The 19,293-nt window shown below is 48.0% G+C and overlaps 1 protein-coding gene across 1 annotated transcript; it reads right to left on the bottom strand.

Moving 5' to 3' along the window:
- Positions 1 to 1,985: 1,985 nt before the first annotated feature.
- LOC141954324 (interleukin-20-like) lies at positions 1,986 to 5,978 on the bottom strand. Its single transcript, XM_074893711.1, has 8 exons — positions 5,868 to 5,978; positions 5,644 to 5,756; positions 5,105 to 5,302; positions 4,929 to 4,994; positions 4,002 to 4,154; positions 3,528 to 3,602; positions 3,367 to 3,439; positions 1,986 to 1,996 (listed from the first exon to the last, which is right to left on the bottom strand). Exons 3-8 carry the CDS (start codon positions 5,261 to 5,263, stop codon positions 1,986 to 1,988), a joined length of 537 nt encoding a protein of 178 aa, XP_074749812.1. The 5' UTR covers positions 5,264 to 5,302; positions 5,644 to 5,756; positions 5,868 to 5,978.
- Positions 5,979 to 19,293: the final 13,315 nt, after the last annotated feature.

Below are 19,293 nucleotides of genomic sequence, written 5' to 3'. Positions count from 1 at the left end.
GAGTTTTCATCAGGACAAAACCCAAATTATTGCTGAATCACGGTCCTCCCCACAACAAGCCCTGCCATGAGCTTGGCTCACTGTGAGCAGGAGGGCAGCGGCTCCAACAGTATTTGTGTTCCCCCTCCCAGCCCTGCAGTTCTGTTTGCAGGGCTGCTCTCATGTCCACACTGCAACAGTCCTCACGGATGGCAAGGTGAGGACCTCAAACATCAGGTTACAGCTCATCTGCCTCATCTCCCCGGCTGCATCCCCTCGGCAGCACGGTGGGAAGGGGCTTGGATATCGGAAAAGGTGTGGAGGGGCCAGGACAGGCCTGTGCCCGCCCGCAGTTTCTGGAAGTGAATGAATTACTCTGGTGCAATAGGAAAGGCGTGCGCTTCACAGCATCCCTGGGGCTGAGCAGTCATAAAGCTGCAGGAGAACGTTAAGGTTTGGAAATTTCTGAGAGGAGAAAACCCCTTTCACTCTCCCTTCACAAATCCGCTTCCGCTTCAGCCCACCCACCGGCATCCGCGTCAGCTCTGCACCTCGCCGGGAGCAGCGAGGATGAGCTAAACTCCTGGGAGAGGTGCAGGGGCCAAGAAATGTGGGTGGGCTGAGGATCCTGCCAGCCGGCTCTGCCTGCACCCCTCAGCCCCGGCAGCTGCCTGCCCGCGGCTCCTGCTCCTTCCCACCGCTGACGCTTCCATCCGGCACCTCATTCCCAAAGGGGCACAGCCCTGGGCTGCTGCAGTGCTTGGCAGTGGATGGGAAAGTGTAAACATAGTTTGGCGTGAAAGCAATAAAACATGCATGGACTGAGGCATGCAACCCTCCGCACAGGCTACAAAATCAATGAAATCTGATAAATAATAATAATTGTGACAGCGTAAGCTGAGGATGTGGAACAAAACCCACACTTCTCCCTCAAGCTGTGATGCAGAGCCCACCACGATCAATGGAAAGCTCTGCAGGGACCTCACCAAGCAGCCTCATCTCCTTCAGCAGCCTGCTCGCCAAACGTGCTGACTGATTTCCTTTAGTCAGTGATGAGCTGCATCACCTCTTCTTCCTAATGATTTTTCTTTAACAGAAAACCATGGTATGTGCAAGATCCCTGGCATCCCAAACGGTTGATTTCAAGGGTGATGGTGTTGAAAGATCAGCTTTCGAGAACACTGACAGCATGGGGGGGCGTATTCACCCGTTCGTGCCCTGGCACCAGGACAAATGAAAGTCACACCGCAAAAACCCATGAGAAAGCAAATTAAGAGGATCAAAGCCCTGAGAGGCTTTCCTTTGGCATGAGCAAGTATTTGAGGAAGGATAGTGAGCAATCCGGGATTTCTTTCCTTTGAAAGTGAATCACCAAGTCCTGCCCAGCGTGAAGCACATGCAGATGCACTATAGGCAAATGCAGGTGAGCTCACCCAGCCAGGTCACCAGCCGGGCCTTCTTGGGAAGGGACAGGGAGTCTCCTCCTCCTCCTCTGAGCTCTTCGTTCTGCTGGCACCTGAGGAAAGGTGCAGCACCCACCCCGGACTGACACAAGGCTCCAGTGATGCCGGAGGTCTTGACCAGAGTCCTCCTGGGATGGGGATGAAAGCAGAGCAGTAACTAAGTTCTCCTTGAGGACACGAGGACCTCATTCCATAATAACAAAATCCTGTTAAAGAGCCTCTTCTGCAGCTCAAACCTTCCCTGTGTCACCTCTGCAGCATCGTTAAAAATCGCCCAAGCTGGGAAGAACCAGCCCTCCGTCCATCCCAGCTGCAGAAGCTTGGCCCTGCCAGTGGGCAGGAAAGGGAGAGCTGGCGAGTGCTGGGCCATCCCACGGGAACAGAGGTGCTGAGAAGAGGTTTGTGCAAGCCTGAAGGATTCTGATGTGGAAGCCATGAGTCGACCCTGACAGCAGTAAGAGCTGCTTGAGCCAGGGGAGAGCGTGCAGTGCCCTGGTTGTGCTCGTGCCACCGCAGCCGGCAGTGTTGGTACACCTTGCTCAGCTAGTGGATTCCTAGAGCAAAATGCACCAAGTCAGAGATCTACCCTCTAGTCTGACTCAAGCCTTATGTCTCATGGATGCAGCAGTAAATCACTTGAAATATTAGGACTGGAGTGCTACCAGGGACATAAACATCCAGCTGCTCTGGCTTGTGCTAATAAGCAGCATTTATCTGGGCCCTGACACCAGGAGTGCACAACACCTCCTGGCTGCATGGAGAGATGACTTGGGTGGTCTTGGTTCATTTACTAACACATTAGGGCCTCTGCCATTGTCAGATACTACAGCGATGTATCTATTAACACCTTGTGGGAAAACACAGTGGAAAAGGGATTTAAAGCATGCAGAACCAGTGGGTACCAGCAATGGGTGTGCAGTCACTGGCGGCTAGAAGAGCCCAAATGGGTGAAAACAGACCAGAGCTATAGGTAATGCATAACAAAAACAGTCTCAGGGACAAGCTGGGGTGATTTAACATCAGCCAGGTCTAAACTTTAGTCTCTCTGGCATGCCAGGAGCAATGCATCCCCTCGGGGACGCTAACATTACCAGGAAGGACACTATCTGCTGTGAAAGGGCATCACAGTGAATTCAGAAAATTTTGCCATCAAAAAACACACTATTCCTCAGAATTCCGACCAACAGACTAAGCACCTCAAACAGACTCAGTTTCAAGTGGGGTTTATTTACAGTAATTGCAACAGACTTCCACAGAACTTACTACTCAGTGTCAGTAAATTACACAACACATACAAGAACCTTTTTCTATTCAGCAGCCACATATCTTGCATATAAAGTTTTCTTTGACTGATAAGACAGAAAACACTATCTCAAAAGGAAACACAAATTTCTAAGGCCTCACATACCTGCTAGGACCTATTCTTGGAAGCATTTCTCACACTGTGCACCTTGTTTCAGCCAGCTCAGTGGCAGCAGTCACATGAGGCTGAACCCACATTTACGAGCGCTGCTCCCCAGCGTTAACTACACCTGAGCAGTTCCAGTGGGCACTCATGTCTCATGAATATACATTCCCTATACAAAAATGTTATAATTTAAACAATACTTTTATTAAATGATCACAGCTTATGTCTGCTAGCAAGAGAAACCCTTTTAGATTTTCCCTTGGAGAGCATCCTTTGATAGAAGTCAGCTAAGAAGTGCTATGCTGATTTGATCAAATTTAGTATTTTCATCTTAAAGCACGACTCTGCTGATGCAGTCGCCTATGTACCAGGCTAGAAAATCACTCCGTGTCTGATTGAACTCAGCTGCAATCAGTGAGGACCTGCACTGATACAGGACATCATTTTCCTGTTCACTGCAAGTATGTGCAATGTCCCAGCAGCTTCGTGGGTCGTTAACGCCTTCTGCTTTCTAACCAGATTTCTCCATCCAGTCTAGTAGGATGTCCAGCTCACCCAAGGATTTAATTGCTGCAGAGGTGACATTCAGCTGAAATGATGTAAAGGAACAAGTTGTAACCTGGTGTAAAGAGAATCTGAATATCTGCATTAATTACGAGACTTAGACATCACCTTACCCCCTCGTAGTTCACAAGAATTTGCTTAAATTTCTCAGTGGATTCCTGTCCACACATGCACTTATTTTGCTCATGCTAGAAAAATAAGATAGAATTTGTTAGTCGGGGGGGTTGTTTCTAAAGATAAGAGATCACTTTCCATTTATGCTGGTCTACTGTATAGACTCAGTTCTTATTAAACAGCAGAAAAGGCTGCAGGTCCTTGAATCAGACTTCAGCGAAGAACAGTTTACTTTGATAGACAGAGGGACAGGATAAATATTGTTCTTGAGAACTAATGTGGGAGTTTGCTGATGAGTGGGCAAGCATAAAAATTTCTCAGTGGACATTCACACTCTTCACTCATGCTTCTTTATATTCTCGTTAAAACCGTTCTTATAAATAAAGATTGTGTCACTTTATAAAACACTTAGATTTATTTATATACCAAATACTAGCAGATGAAACCAAACTGTAGCAATACCCAAGACTCACACACTGCTCGAGTTTCCTCTTCACGCTGAGGAAGGAGTTGGCTATGCTGCTGATTTTTCGGTTGATGTATGAATCCTCAGTCTTGCAGTGTTTGAAAACTTTGTCCATGTAGAAGTTGAAGAGGTGATGGGTGATGCAACATCTATCTGAAGACTTAAGGAATAAATTTCATTGTAAAAGTCTTCCAAAGCGCTTTAAACCCGTAGTCACCAGCCCTTCTGCCCCCCACTAGAACAAGCCATCTCTAACACCAAGCACAGTAGCTGGGCACAGCGGGATGCTTTGACTCATGTAAAGCTTTTTCAGTGATGCTTGCTGTGAATTGATAACCTATATAGACAATTATTTTAGACTGATTTTCCAGGAGCTCCATCCTCAGCAAGTCTCATTGCCTCAACAAAACAAATAGCTGATTTTGTAACTGGGTATTAGAGGCTGAGACCTGAAGTGGTGGCCCATGTCTAGTGCCTTGGAGTGTAAGAGAGCCGCAAAATACTTATTTATAATCTATTTCACCTGCTTTTGGATTCTTTAATAGCATTCCACCCAGATCCTGATTCACTTCCTTGTGCCTCCTCCGATCGAGGTGGTGGGGAGCCACAGCTAAAGCTCCTGTAACTGGAGCATCACATGCAACAACCAAAAAAAATCTCTGCCCATCATTTCTGGAAAGACAGTCAGGGTGAAAGCCCAGTGCAGGAACCGGCAGTGGGACACCCACCTCTTTTCACATACGTGATCCACATCACGTTATCCTCCCTGACCTGCACTGTCTGTCAGCATCTGCATTTCACAGGAACTTAGAAGTCATGGTATTAAAAATCTTCCCCAAACCCCCTGAGCTGGTACACCTCACGGCTGGGGTTGGCGTGCTAAGGTGGTTAAAATTATTCAGAGAAAAACTGGAGACACAGTGAGGACGCCTACCTTGACCTTGTGCAGAGAATGTGGATAAGACAAGATGCTGAGGGTCCTGATGGGGTCTCTGGCTTGCTGCAAGGGGAAGATGGAGATGGTGATGGACGTGCTGGCTCCAGAGGGGCTTCGGGAGCAGCCCACTAAAGAGCTTCCCCAGCACCACAACAGCCCGGAGCAATACTTACGATGTCGTCTTTAATTGCGGTGAAACCAGACCTAATCTCAGTCATGCTTATTGAAACCCTGCAGGGTCCAAAGTGGAAGATTTTGTTTCCAGCTGTCAGCATCAGATTCAACAAGCACGACATGGAGAAGAGGCGGAGAAACAGGTTGGATCCCTTCATGCTGCTGCAGGATGCAAGCACAGCCGGCTGCTGGGAGAGCTGTTGAAGGGAGACAATATTGCCTCGCTGTCTTCCTGAATAGCACAACTGTGATGCTCATCAAAATATACGTATTTTATATAACACTTCTACATGTACATGTGTATTAAAAAAACCACACTGACAAGTATCTCTTACTCATTTCTTTTTCACTCCCCACATGCAAGAGAAAAAAAAATCAAATGCAACCAAATATGTAACAGAAGATCCCAAAAGAAGCCAAAAAAAAAGAAAAAATAAATAAAATGCGAGTAGAATATTGCATGTAAATAGACAAAGTTCTTCTGAAAAATATTCATCAGAAAAATAAATACAGATAAATTTTTCAAAAGCCTACTGACCCAGAAGTAGCAGGAGGTCACTGTGACTGAAAGCAGCAGATCCCAAAGTCTGATCACAAAAGAAAATGCTTTCCCTCAGAAATAGTATACTTCAAATGCAAGTTCTGTTAGCACTGAAAATTAAGGTTATTAATGAAAAAAACCACCTTTCAGAGACACATTGAAGGAATACAAAGAAATATGCACGAGCACATAGAGCAAAAGGATAAAAATCAGTATTTTACCTTGTCCTCTGATGTGGGTTCACCTGTCTCATTGATGTCTGACCTGAAGAGCTCCGAAGAACACGTTTTTATCCAGGTATCGGGAGGAAATAACTCTTGGATTAACTTTTGGGATTTTTCTTGCTTTTCCCAGCATGTATTTCCCTTTGTAATTTACTGAATTAATGAGCTAGTAAAAGGGACCAACTCTCTCACCCAGAGGTTTTTGCCTAACCCATGGAGGCGGGAAATCTTGGCATTGCCATATCATTTTTCATTCAGGAAGAAGGATGTGACCAAAAGGAGGGATTGTCATGGGGGTTGCATCCCCAAAATGCCAAGCTCAGGGGCTCCCCCCAGCACGGAGCTGCGCTGCCAAGTCCCTCCTGGAGAGGGGCCGTTCCCAGCTCATCATGGAGGCGTTGGGATGTGGGAAGACAAGTGGCATCACCCACCCCGGGATGCCAGTGGTCCAAGCACCCCAGGGCTTCTGGCAATAGGACGTGGTGTACGAGTAAAGGTACCGTGACTCAGAAGGTTGCCAAGACATTTCTCCATCACTATCCCGGCACACGGGGCCTTCACCTGCCGAGTACGGGGAACCCTGCTCTCAGTCTTGCTCCTCAGGTGGGTGGACACTTATCTCCATCAGCACATCCCTGGTATTTGGAGACCGGAGATGCATAGGTCTGAGAGGGAAGGGCTTTGGGATGACACAGCTCCCACCTTGGTACCAGAAGAAGTCACTTGGTTTTCATGCATGGGTGACTTAGGTGACAGTCCAAAGCTATCGCCCTGCAGAAGGACAGAAATTTCACTCAAACCTTTAGAAGTCCACTAGCCCAGCAGCAGCAGGGAAGTTTTACCCACCAGCAAAGACTTTAACTGCAAAGTCCATGATTACCCTGCCACAAGCATTAGCTGCGGAGCAAAACTGATGCAGCCAAGGTCCTCGAGCAGACCAGACACGTTCTCATATCAGTGTTTCAGATCCAGACTGTCCCCAGGGAACCAGCGTTTGCCAGCTAGGGCATGCTGTCACATGAATGTGGCAGTACTGGTGCAAAACCCAGGCTGGTTCACCATGCTTTGGCTCTGAGGCTGGTTTGGCTGTTTCTGTTACCCCTCTGGAGATAGCTAAGTTCAGCCTACAAACAAAAATGAGCAGTTAAACAAAACTTCTTGGACTACCTGTACCCAGGACAGAAGGTCAGATGGACTTAGAGGGCATGGAGGTGGCAAAGACACCCCTCTAATCCCACAGCCACCCTCTGGAGCAGCCACGATGCTCTGGGAGAGAGCAGCAGCCTGAGCGTGTACCTGTTGCAATGCAGCTATATCTTGTGTGCCACCGCCTGTGGGCCAGGGCTGTTCTATAAAGTTCTGCTGGGTGAGTAATTTATTGATAACCAAGCTCAATCTCGAGTGTATATCCGTCATCAGAGGAAGACTAGGCAAATAGATTTTATGCCCAGGCTAGTCATAGTATTGCATACAGCATTGCTGAAACTACCCCAAATGCACCAAACGTGACTCCCTTATCCCTGCGCCTTCACACTGTCAACCAGCCAAAAGGCAGGTCCAAATCTGCAGCAGGTTGCATTTGCCCCTGCTGAGGTGTTGGAGGGATCCTCAGCAGCACAAGGCTGTTAATCTCAGCCTTCCTCCCCCAGTTCCCAGCTGCTGCCTGTAACTGCAGCAGAAGTTTTGCTTGGAGCAGAGGAAGCGGCACCGGCAGCGTTCCCAGGCAGCCTGGTGCACACCCAGCCTCGGTGAGGAAACGGGGGAAGAGGCAATGAGTTCTTACTTAATTATGTAAATTGCAGATGAAAAGAAGGGATTTCTTTTTTTTTTTTTTTCCTTTTGGTAACTGAACTGACGTTCAAGACAGGTCAGCCAAATGCCAGCAGGCAAGAAATAGTCATGGATGAAATGAAAAAGAAGGAAGAATCACCCACTGTAGGAGAAGATCAGGTTTGAGACCATCTGAGGAACCCAAAGGTGCACAAGTCCATGGGACCCGATGAGATGCATCCGTGGGTCCTGAGGGAACCGATGGATGAAGTGTCTAAGCCACTATCCACTGTATTTGAGAAGCCGTGGCCGTCCAGTGAGGTTCCTGATGACTGGAAAAGTCATAACCCCCATTTTGAGGATTCATAACCCCCATATGGGGGAAACATAATCCCCATTTTTAAAAAGGGAAAAAAAGATGACCCAGGGAACTAGATGACAGTCAGTCTCACCTCTGTGCCTGGCAAGCTCATGGAGCGGGTCCTCCTGGAAACTCTGCTGGGGCTCATGGAAATAAGGAGGTGGTTGGTGACAGCCAAGGTGGCTTCACTGAGGAAAAATCATGTCTGACAGATTTGGTGACCTTGTACAACAGGGTTGCAGTGTTGGTGGGTAAGGGAAGAGCAACTGAAGTCATCTACCTGAACTTGGGCAAAGCGTTGAAGCTGTCCCATGTGACATCCTTGTCTCTAAATTGGAGAGACGTGGCCTCTCTGGGAATCCCTTGGCCTCTCTGTCCTGTCACTGACCGTTTGCAAAGCAGAGACAATAGTGTGACCCTCACTGCAAGGGCGCGGAGGAGAATAACTGTCAGAGGAGGGGAGACAGCCCAGAGAGTTTTTCATTTTTGGTTTTTAAGTGTGTGTGTAATGACGGCAATTGATTACCCCAAGTGCTGGACCTGGGGGAGGTCCAAAACCCTCACTTTTTGGAGCAGATGGGATGGCATCAGCAGGGATCTCACCATACATTGGAACAAGCCCTGATGGAAGCGAATCACCCAGGCTTGGCTTTCCCCTGGCAGCCTGCCTAAGGGAGGCTCTCATCTACCTGCCAGCTACAGCCACATGAAAATATCCTCAATAAGACAGCAAACCATTTCTCACATGCTCTGGGAAGGAAGAGGAAAAGGAGAAACAGGGATTTCTGAAACACAGCAGCATGACGATGCAGATGAGCTCAGACAGTAAAATGGGAACCGAGTCCCCCAGGCGCTCTCAGAACAGCTGAGCCATTCGCTACGGCAGCGCTGGGGAGCGTGCTAGGAGCGGGGAAGTGGTCCTCTCCCCGGGAACCCTTCCAGGCAACTCCAGCTAACAGGGGAGGGCTCCTCCCTCCGGATTTTATGGGAGGCACATTGTGGCAGGGCACACTAAAAGTGGTTACGACCCAAATAACAAGCAAAGGCAGCATAGAGGGTTGTTAGCCAGCTGCCACCATGCCAGGGAATTAAAAACTAAGCCCCGTGTATTGTTAGATTGTCTGAGAAATCATTTATATAAAGTCCGTGGTGAACAGCACAGCTCCTGCACATCTCACACCTGCAGCGATGCTCAAAAAGGCACAAAAGCAGCCGGCAGCCCAGCGGGGCCGAAGGGAACGTACCCAGTGCAGCCTGGAACACCACCCTGGGAGCAGCCTCCTGGACCACTCCAGTTCTCGGCCACCTGGACCGCGGCCAGGACCGATGCTGAGCCTCCCCCTGCCAAGCAGGCGGCCGCGTTCTCGTCACCGACACCGCACAGAGCTGGTGTAGTAATGGAAACATCTCGGTAACAGCAGAAAGCACCAGACTGCTGCAGACAAATGGCTTATTGAAATGACTAACAAAGGAGACGTTCCTGGAGCACCCGGGAGCACAACAGGAGATGAGACACCTACTCACCGACGGCCGCGAACGTCGGGGAAACTCAGCGGCGGCTCCCGGCCCTGCTCCAGCGCTGGGGCTGGAGAGCTGTGCCCTGTGCAGTCCTGCTCGGCGTGACCCAGCGTCCACTCAACTTCATTCATTTCAAACATCCAAAAGTTTTTGTTTTCTCTTAAAAAAATCCTTAAAAAAGAAAAATAAGCTGTTCCGATCTGAAGGAGCCATGCTGTCAAGAACTGACCACAGGCACACATTAACACTAGGTTTCCAGTAAAGTGTCTTGGAGTAATAAGCTACCAGTTTCAATAGTGCATTTCAGTGTAGTTTCATGCTATGTGAAGATCTGATAATACTTTACAGACCATTCTTGGTTTGCCATTCTTTGTCATTACTCATATTTCACAGCAGCTTTAGGTACACCAGCTTTTCAGATACGAGGTTGATCATGGTTTGTACACAGATCCCCAGAACTAGACAACATGAATGATAGAAATGCCTCCAGTAGGTTTAATAAAAGAAAAATTGAGACTTAATAACAAAGTCCAGCAACAATATCTGAACTCAGGAACTCTCCCTGACATCCTTCAGGAAAAGATCTGCAAAACCAACTCAGCCACCTGAAACAAAAATGCTTGTAGGATTTTATATCTCCCCTGGTAATACTGTAGCTCACCAAAACCCCTACCAAAGGAACATAATTCTGTTTCCACAGGCAGAAAAAAACATTGCCACGTGGGTTTTATGCACTAGAGTAATTCCTTACATACTTGCAGTGACATAAATTGTCAGACAGCCTTGCCCTTATCACAGCTGGGTGCTAATGGGAATATTCCCTGCAGCAGTGGTGCTGTGCTGCAGCTCTGAGTAGTTCTCAGCCCCTTAAAAATCAGAGGTTTAATCGCCAAGCAACCACCTGGCCCTCCAGTCCAGAGCCCATTTCAAATCTCATTTGAACACGTGCTAATCTGGCACAGTCCTCTTGAAACCCAGAGATTCACACCAGCACCCAGATGGGTGCCATCCGCCCCATCATCACTATTTCCATTCGCTTCCGCGCTGACGCGCTTCGCTCTTCGCGATGGAAACGTGCTCGCGGCTGCCAGTGCCCTCCCAGCCTCCGAAAATCTGGCTGCTCTTCTCCCTCTTAATTAGTGCGGTTCATTATCGACAGGAACCAGGGGCCGGTTGCTGAGCAGGCTCGCCAGCCCTGCCGCTCGCCCAGCCCCAGCTCCCCAATGCTGCTGACAAAAGTAAAAAATTGTTTTTCTCAGTAAACTCGACAAATGACTCAGAAAAAACCCTGCAAGGAGTTATCGGCTGATAGGTGTGGTACATTGAGTGCCCTCTTCTCAGTCACGTTTCTAACCATAACCACTTGAATAATTCTGAAAATCAAACACCAAGTACTGCCTTTTAGGGAGCAACAGGCTAAGCATGGCTCAGCTTAATGAAATGAAACTTTTATTCAGCCAAGCTCAAGAGGTGTCCATAGTCAAGGGAGCAAAACCTCAGGCTGTTTTCCAGAATCTCTTCACCAGCAGTTCACAGTGTGGGGGGCTTCCAGCAGGTTCAGGAGCTCCCCTCATGGGCAGAGCAGCTCTTTTCCCAACACTCAGGGGCTGAGGGATTTCAGGTGAGCCTGGAAGAGTGTCCCCCACCCTGAGATGGTGTCTGAATCATCCTCATTTAGGGCATCACCCATGACTGTCTTTCTGGGGCTGTTTCTGCCATTTTCTGTTACCTACAGCCCAGCCTGGGGTGCCAGAAAGGGCCAGATGCTCCCCTGGGGAGCATCACCCCATTGCTGTGTGTGGCCCCGGGCTCACCCCATCCTCACTGGATGTCCTCGGCCGCTCACGGTCGGCTCCCGGCTGTGCAGGGCTGCATGTCACAGAAAATGACACTGCCTCAGCTACCGCCTTCACGGAGCAGATGTGACACTCATCTGCGTGACTCACCAATGGCAGCGCTGCCGCCAAGCCAGGATTTCACCCAAAGAGGGTAAAGAAAAATGCAGAAAAGACTGGTTTGTTTTTTTTTTCCCCATCTGAGATTCACCTTTGTGGAAGGGGAAAAGCGTCGTGGAGCATCTTGTACACCGACGTATCTGTTCTGCAGAAAACCATTAATTTAGTCAGCAGGGTGGGGGGCGTTGAAGGTCAGATATTTGCTTTCCCTGTTTTGATAAAACATGAACTCATTTTAGTTATCATAAATGACATCTTCCCCAAAGGGAAACGCATATTTCAGGTCTTTACAGCTTAATAATATAGCTAAAGAGCAGCTCCTACTAACTTTTCCTCAACTGTCCAGCAAAGTGTGTGTTCAGAAAGTGCTGAGTCCAGCCAAAGCGCTGCTGGCCTCAGAATCAGGCAAGTGCATGAGCTGTGTGTGACCTCAGGGAGCAGCCCAGGGGAGTTCAACACCTTCCTGCTAAATTCAGGAACTGGCTGGAGAATCAAATTGCTCTTGGGAAGTTTTCACCCCAAAACTGCAACAGCTCAGGAGTTATCTGAAAGGTCAAGCAGCCCACTACTATGGTCCGTGTCACTCTTTTGTGATCATTTCAGCAAGATTTCCCAGTCAGAGAGTGAATTTTGGTGCTTTGGGTTTTTTTCTTTTTTTTCCCCACCATGTTAAGGAAATTGGTATTTCAGCAAAAATTGAGGCATAGTTGCCGGAAAAGCACTGCCCTGCCATTGAAGATGAACAGAAGCGTCCACAAGAGAACGATGTAAATCCCAGCGCCCATTCTGCGACTTGCACCGGTCCCCAAATGTGCATATATTTCTAAGACTCAAATCTGCTAACGAGATTAAACACAGGTTTAATGAATGAGGCTTTTTCAGTTTCCAGGAGGTTTCAGTAGCTTTTTGATGTGGGAATCTGACATATTAACAATTGGGCTTCTCTAAGCAAATGTAATGCCAATGTATAGAAAATGCTGAAATACAGTCAAGATTTAGAGCTGCCTGAAAGTGCCCTTGCTGGCCTGCGAGGCCACGCACTGCTGGGAGGACCAATATTTCTCAGAGAAACGAAACTTTCTTGAAAGGTCTTTGTGATGGAGAGAGCTGTGATCAGTGAATATGAAAAGTGATCTCAGTAAATCAAACTTGCACTTTCAAAACCCACAAGAAGCCCCCATGGACATTTTCCCTGTAGAATTTAGATTTGGTTACTATGCTGGCTTCTGATTTTAAACTTTTTTCTCTCTTACAATTAACACTAAAATCATAATTCGCTTTACCAGCCATCATTATGCTTCACTTGTTCCTGCAGTCCTGGGGGGCTCCCACGGACACGGGGTTATGCTGCTGACAGAGCAAGTTTGCGCCTTGGGAAGTGGGATATCTAAAAGAGACATGAGACAGAGAACCAGGGAGGGCACAAAAGTAATATTAGCCAAAACTGAAGAAAATAGCTCATTCCAAGGACAGGGATTTCCATAGTGAGCCTGGGGTTTCCTAGCTGAAGCCCGTGCATGCTCCCGTGACTCAGAGAAGAGCTTGTGCAGGCAGTTCTGGGGTGCCGTTCCCCACCAACGGGCTCTTCTTTGGAAAAGGCTTGTTCATGTTTAGAAAACCAAAGCTGAAGTTCTTTACTTTAAAAATTCAAATGAACACTCACAGAAAATGGCACCAGTTATCAGGCACTGTCTGGAGCACAGAGAGATTTAGAGAGTAAAATAATCACACAGAATAGAACAACAGCACAGAGTTATCAGGGCTCCCCATCTGTGCTCCCAGGAAAGCAACGGCAGAGCAAGGACTTGAGCAAACACGAGGCACAGCTAGGCAGAGGGGCTGTTTCTTCTTGAAATATCAAACCACCCCCGCTTCCTCCCCCAAAGCTTCAGACAGAGCTTTGAATGACGTGGCTTTTCACATAATCACAGTGGTGCCCAGGGGAGAAGAGAAACATCCATCACATACTCTGCTGCTCTCGCTGCCACCGAGACCGATGCCACCAACGGCACAGCAGATGCCAGCCCATGGTCTGCTGAGGGACATGTACCTATCACCCAGCTCTCGTGTTCTGCTCGTCCTTATTTCTGGAAGAACTAAGAACTGATGTGATAGCAAAAGTCACGCAGGGCATTTTTTAGAAAACTGGGCTTGGCCCGGGATTTGAACAAGCGATCGAGCCTGCTGTCCCACACAGCGCCTGGGTTTGCCCAGGAGGGTAAAATATGCTGATGGTGCAGGCAACAAATGATGCCTAATAAAGGAGAAACTGAGTGATTGCTGCTATCAGCTCAATTTTTGAATTATCTGGGGAGCAAATGAATCACTCCAATAGCCAGTCAGAGCTGTCAGATTTAGCTTTCACCAAAACTGAAACTTATGTTTCAGTAAATTAGCTGTGGATTCTGTACCTAACCCAGCTCTTAAACACAGGTTTCAGTTTTGGCTGGGTTAATATTGCCTCGAGTACATATTAACTCGGGACTTGGATCCCTCTCAATTTCACAACCGTGAGGGGCCAAAGCTGGTTTCGTTGGTGCTGAACACATGCGAACCTGCACGGAGGCACCCAACTGCTCCAGCCCCAGCTCAAGGGCAGAGAGAGGCGGGAGGGTAAGGACAGAAAAGGGCTCTTGCTGGCAAGTCACAGCCACTTGGTTCCCTACTTCCTACATTATCTGATCATACATGTCCTGCAGAAATGAACAAAAACCAAGCAAATTGGCACCAAATCCCCTGGAACCAGCATGAGGGCAAACCCACATTGGAAAGTCTCCTGTGCTGTTTTCCCACCTCCTGTTTGCACAATTCCTTTGATCCCGGCCTGGCAGAGGTGTGTCCCTCCCCGCACTGAGCTGCTCAGCCACCCCCCAGCTCATGCAGAAAGGTGGGCTAACGAACAAAACGATGGCTCACCTAACGAGGAGCAACACAGAGCTCAGGCATGACAAACAGTGCCCCAAGCAAACACCGGACGCCCCAGGGCTCCACCAGCTCCTCCAGGACACAACCCCCATTCCCAAGGTCCATCCTGAGACCTTCACATCCCAAAAGCACCCAAGGGTTTATCCCACCCTGAGCCTTGCACCGTCCTCGGCGGCCGGGAGAGCCACCTCTTTCACCATCCATCACAGCCACTGATTGCTTCTCAGTATAAATTCTTGGAAAATCATGCTACGAGGCAAGGTTAATTTTTCCAGAGGTTTACCCTGTTACTAACCCCCCCGTACGGCTCTGCCCCGACCCCAGCACACACGGGGACATCAGCCTTCCCACCGTAGCCCCGGCAGCCCCACGCAGGCAGGCTCAGCCCTCTGCTAACCAAAGCATCCTCCGGGGAAAACTGAAGACTCAGTCACTTGCAGCGCTGCACAAAGTGACCAGCAAAACCCCTTTTAGGCATAAATATCAATCACGGGCATTGCAAGGATTGCAGCTCTTACATTTGACTGTATTTTCAGCAGAGATGCTGCCAGCATCTTCCAAGGAGAGGGCAATGAACAGCCGATCTCTCCTCTCCTGACAGGCAGGAGACAACTAGCAGAGGAAGTTCACTTCAGATCTTTTCTTCTTCTTCTTCTTCTTCTTTTTTTTCCTTCTTCTTTTTAACCACTATTTTCAGTGAGAGGGGTTTTCCACCATTCAGATTTATCTCTCACTTGCTAGTTACAGCCCTCAAAAGTTACATGGAAAACAATAACCAAAAGGGTCGTAAGTGCTGATGCCATTACTGAAGCAAACCTTCCTCAGCCTTCCACAAAAAGGTAAATCCCGGGTAAAATGCCAAAGAAGTACAAGTGAGACCTTTGCTGAGCAGAAGCAGAGGAGACACCCCAGCTCCCACAGAGGGAAGCAGGTTGCATCCCTGGAAGCAATGTGATTTCAGTAATTGCTTTTCAATTGCTGAACTCTACTGCTTTCATAACTCAAATTCACTTTTTCTTTGGGTCTCTGTAGTTAAGATACCTCGCAGGGGAAACAGTCAGGTTACATCACTTGCTCTCTGAAACCTCTGAAAAGCACATGTGATAGACCATTTTTTAATCAAGAAATCTCTGCTTACATAGGGGAGATCAGGCTAAGAGTATTCTTCCTCCCCCTACCCATGGCACAGCCGGATGTGCACCCTGTGCTGAGGTTGTTAATTAGAAATTCCTCAACTTAAAATAAACAAACTCAACAGAAAAAAAAAAAAAAAAAAAAAAACACACAAAACCAAAACCTTCTAGCAATTCTATTTTATTGCATTTTTCTCTGAAAGGGCAGCCATGTCAGCAGCAGCCTCCGGGTTGATTATTCTGGGAATCCACATTATGAAACTTGTTCCCTTTGCCCTGGCTTCTCAGAGGGGCCCCCGAGATGTCAGATTTGAATACAACCTCGCACGGCCATCAGTATTTCTTTTCTGGTTGAGTAACACACCGTGCAGAGTGTTCAGCCCGTGCAGAGTGGCCCAGGGGCCGTGGTGTTCTCACACTAATGATTTTGGAGCAGAGAGCCACGGCGGGGGCTTGCAGGAAATCCCCTGGCAGCGCCGGGGGTGCTGCAGCATCCCTCACGGCACCGGGGGTGACCCGCCGTCACATGTGGCATCGCCAGCAGCGGCACGCGCTTATCTGCGTGTTGGGGGGTGGAAAAGAAAACCCGGGATTTCTCAACCCGCAGCATGAACCATTCAGCACCGCACAAAAACCACCCCAAAACCCCACTGCATGAGCGACCCAGCCTGATGTTTGGCTTCGGGCCAAGGGCCTGATGCTGCTGTGGAAAGTGAGTGAAGTTGCCTCTCTAATTCACCCCGATGGTCACGATACGCTTCCAAGCAGCTGGTTTGCATTATCTGATTTCTCAAACCGTGATAACTGGTTTCTGTCTTATGACCATTCATAACTATAAATAGTTTGTATTTGTACTATTGGTCAGAGTGTTGATGCTAAATCATGACAAAGACAATATTCTCCAGAAGATCCACACACTCCAGTAATACTAAAACTAGAAAAAAGAAACTCATCAAAACAGCACTTGTGAAATGACCTGGTTCAGGACAGGAATTGCTCAACATTGCCTCTGTAGGATGCTCAAAAAAAAAACGTAGCACACAAGATATTTGGGTAAGTTAAAACAGACCATGTGTTCAGCTCTTTTTGCATGCTTTTACCTTCTTAACTTACCTGCAAATAAACTTGTCTGAGAAAGCCTCATTCATCCTCTCTGCTCGCCCAGAGCACACGCTCCCCACTCCCCAAAACGCCAGTGATGAGATGTCATCAGTTTCTATAAGGACAGAAACCTCACCCACGACTCCTCGCACCCCTCCCAGAGTGGTTTAAAATGGCAAAGTACATGCAATCTGGGGAAAAAAAGCACAGCTCGCTCTTTTGGGTTGGTAGAGGGCACCCTGAAATCGCAGGGCAGGGTATTAAATAGGGATGTTATTCTCTCTCTGCCTTATAGGCTGCAGCAGACTTCCAAATCTTGGGAGTTTCATGTATGCAATTAAAAAAATGCAAACATTTCTCGGTTAAGTTAATCACCAAAACACTGAATGTACAGATGGGAAGAAGTCTCCATTACTTGATGCTTTTAGGTGACAATTCCAGCTTGATTTAGATCAAATGGAAGTTCTGGACCTGCTACGAACTTCTGTGAGGCTCTCTCTGTGTCATATTAAAAGTCACATTAGAGGTCACAATAATGTCTTCTATTCATGATTAGTAACCTATTTCTGGACACTTAGATGTTACAAGACCAAACAATGACATTGGTTAAATTTCCAAAGAGTAATTTGGGATTTACCTGTTGAGGTCGATATGAGTCACATTGCAAATTCCGACAAGGGTGCTAGAAAGCAGGTTTCCAGAAGTGAAAAATCCGACGTCATGCCTTGACAGCAAAAAAAATTCTTAAAAAAACGCAGTCCACTTTGTGCTTTGCCCATCAGGAACTGTTAGTCATCAACGATGGGGTTGTCAAAGAGACCAAACGCCATTGCTTCAAAACTGTTCTTTACACAAGGTGAAGAAAAGGCCACCAAGTCTCTGCTTCCTCCAGAGCGTCACTGGCACCGGATCTCCCAAGTCTGAAGGGATGAGAAATGGGGAATTTTCGAAACAGAAAGTATCACACCGTTATGGTAGCCTGGAAATCTAGGGGATCCTCCAAGCTATATCTAGAATAGATAGTGCAGAAATTACACCATGTTCCTTTGTTCGAAAGCAATGACAGAGACCAAGAAGGCAAAAAAATGTAAAAAACTGCCCACATAAAGGCTTGCCAACAGAAGAAAAGCTACACACATAGGCAGCCCCTTTAATAAGAAGCATGAGATGCCACCCTGCTCCAGAGGATGGGACCGCAGGGTCAGCCAGTGCGGGTTGCCCAGGACCACATCCAGGACAAACCTTTCCACATGCCACACTGTGGGGGAAAAGGATTTGCCTAAATGCCTCTGGTTTACTGCAGAAATGCAATTCTGCTGTCCCGATGAGTATTTCTTGTGAACATGCAGTTCTTTGGTCTGTGGGAGGTGGGGTAAAAGTGTTTGAATGGCTTTTGAGTAACACACTTTCCTTCCTGAAATTATCTTCTTGGCAACTATGAAAGCTGTTTCCTAAAGGTTTAGAAATACACCCACGTCCCTCGGACACTCTTTAGGAAAAGGTGCTTTATTCATTCATGCAACCACTTTGTAGTACTGCAGAGTCAATGCATTTCCACAGCAGTAAGCAAAAGTGAGTCAGAGCGAAACTGCACCGTCAAGATCTCTGACACGGCAAAGGAAATACAGGTAAACACAGCAGAGTATCATCCGTGCGCAGGCCAGAGTTTCCTTTGTGGAATGGACACATCTGGCTTACGCTCGTACCAAAAAAAAAAAAAAAAAAAAAATTACAAACAAAGTTCCAAAACAAGGAGGAGGGAATTGCACAAGACAGAACCGCTCTGCGCACTCTGGGTGTCAAACTGAAATGACTTCATGGAGACCCACAGATTGCTCAAAATAAAAGAAGATTGGAAAGGAGCGCTCAGCTCCCGGGCAGGAAGGAAGGAGGGCTCCCGGCGCCGAGCCGCTGCTGCACCGGCTCCCACTGACAGCAGGGGAGATTCCCGTGGGCCCAAAGACCCTTTGCTTTGCATCCCACAAAAATACCAGCACCTAAACCTACAGCTGAGGCCGAGAGTGACCCCTCCGCTGCAGGGAGGCCGATTTGCAGAAGAGTGCCGGGGGCTGCATCCTCCACCCAAGGGTTTAGCTCCAGGCTTTGGTCATGGGCCAGGCTGCCCCCAGACCTGCTTCGGGGCACTGGCTCCTGCCAGCATCGCCCCCACTGCTCTGGCCACATCAGTTTTGACGCCCTGATGAAACTTAAGCAACCACCCAGGTCTTGGCAGTGAAGCTTTATCAACCCATGGCAGATTCGAGTTAACCAAAATACGCAAAAAATCTCCCAGGGTGGAAGCCAAGAGGGAAGCAGAGAGAGGTGGGATCCTACCAGTGGAAACGGGTTGAGTTTAAAACTATTTGGTTTTGTTTGAGCCATCTGCTGCTGCTTGCTCTTCTCCTTTCCCATAGGTTCTGCTGGCAGTCAAGGGGAGAAGCCGCACGGTTGCATTAGAGCAGGGGAAGAAAAATGGGTCACGAAATACATGGCATGCTGTGATTCAGATAAACTAGTGTGCCTGCGGTGATTCACCGGGAGCGGGCTTCCTCATCTCCTCTGGACGAGGCAACATCAACAACAAAAGGAAAACAAATCAAAACACAAAATCCCACATTGTATCTGCCTCAGACCCTTCAATTACTAACGCTTCATCCCCT

This window comes from Strix uralensis, chromosome 24, assembly GCF_047716275.1.
Source record: "Strix uralensis isolate ZFMK-TIS-50842 chromosome 24, bStrUra1, whole genome shotgun sequence".
Classification (NCBI taxonomy): Eukaryota; Metazoa; Chordata; class Aves; order Strigiformes; family Strigidae; genus Strix; species Strix uralensis.
The sequence above is the reverse complement of the archived record's forward strand: the minus strand, read 5'-3'. Positions and strand labels throughout refer to the sequence as shown.

What these genes read in the sequence shown, in the direction of transcription:
- LOC141954324 (XM_074893711.1), bottom strand. Translation starts at nt 5,263, where the DNA reads ATGAAGGGATCCAACCTGTTTCTCCGCCTCTTCTCCATGTCGTGCTTG. An exon ending in AGAGGAAACTCGAGCAGTGT is followed by an intron (nt 3,603 to 4,001) that starts GTGAGTCTTGGG and finishes TTATTTTTCTAG; the next exon opens with CATGAGCAAAATAAGTGCAT. An exon ending in TTCTTGTGAACTACGAGGGG is followed by an intron (nt 3,440 to 3,527) that starts GTAAGGTGATGT and finishes ACATCATTTCAG; the next exon opens with CTGAATGTCACCTCTGCAGC.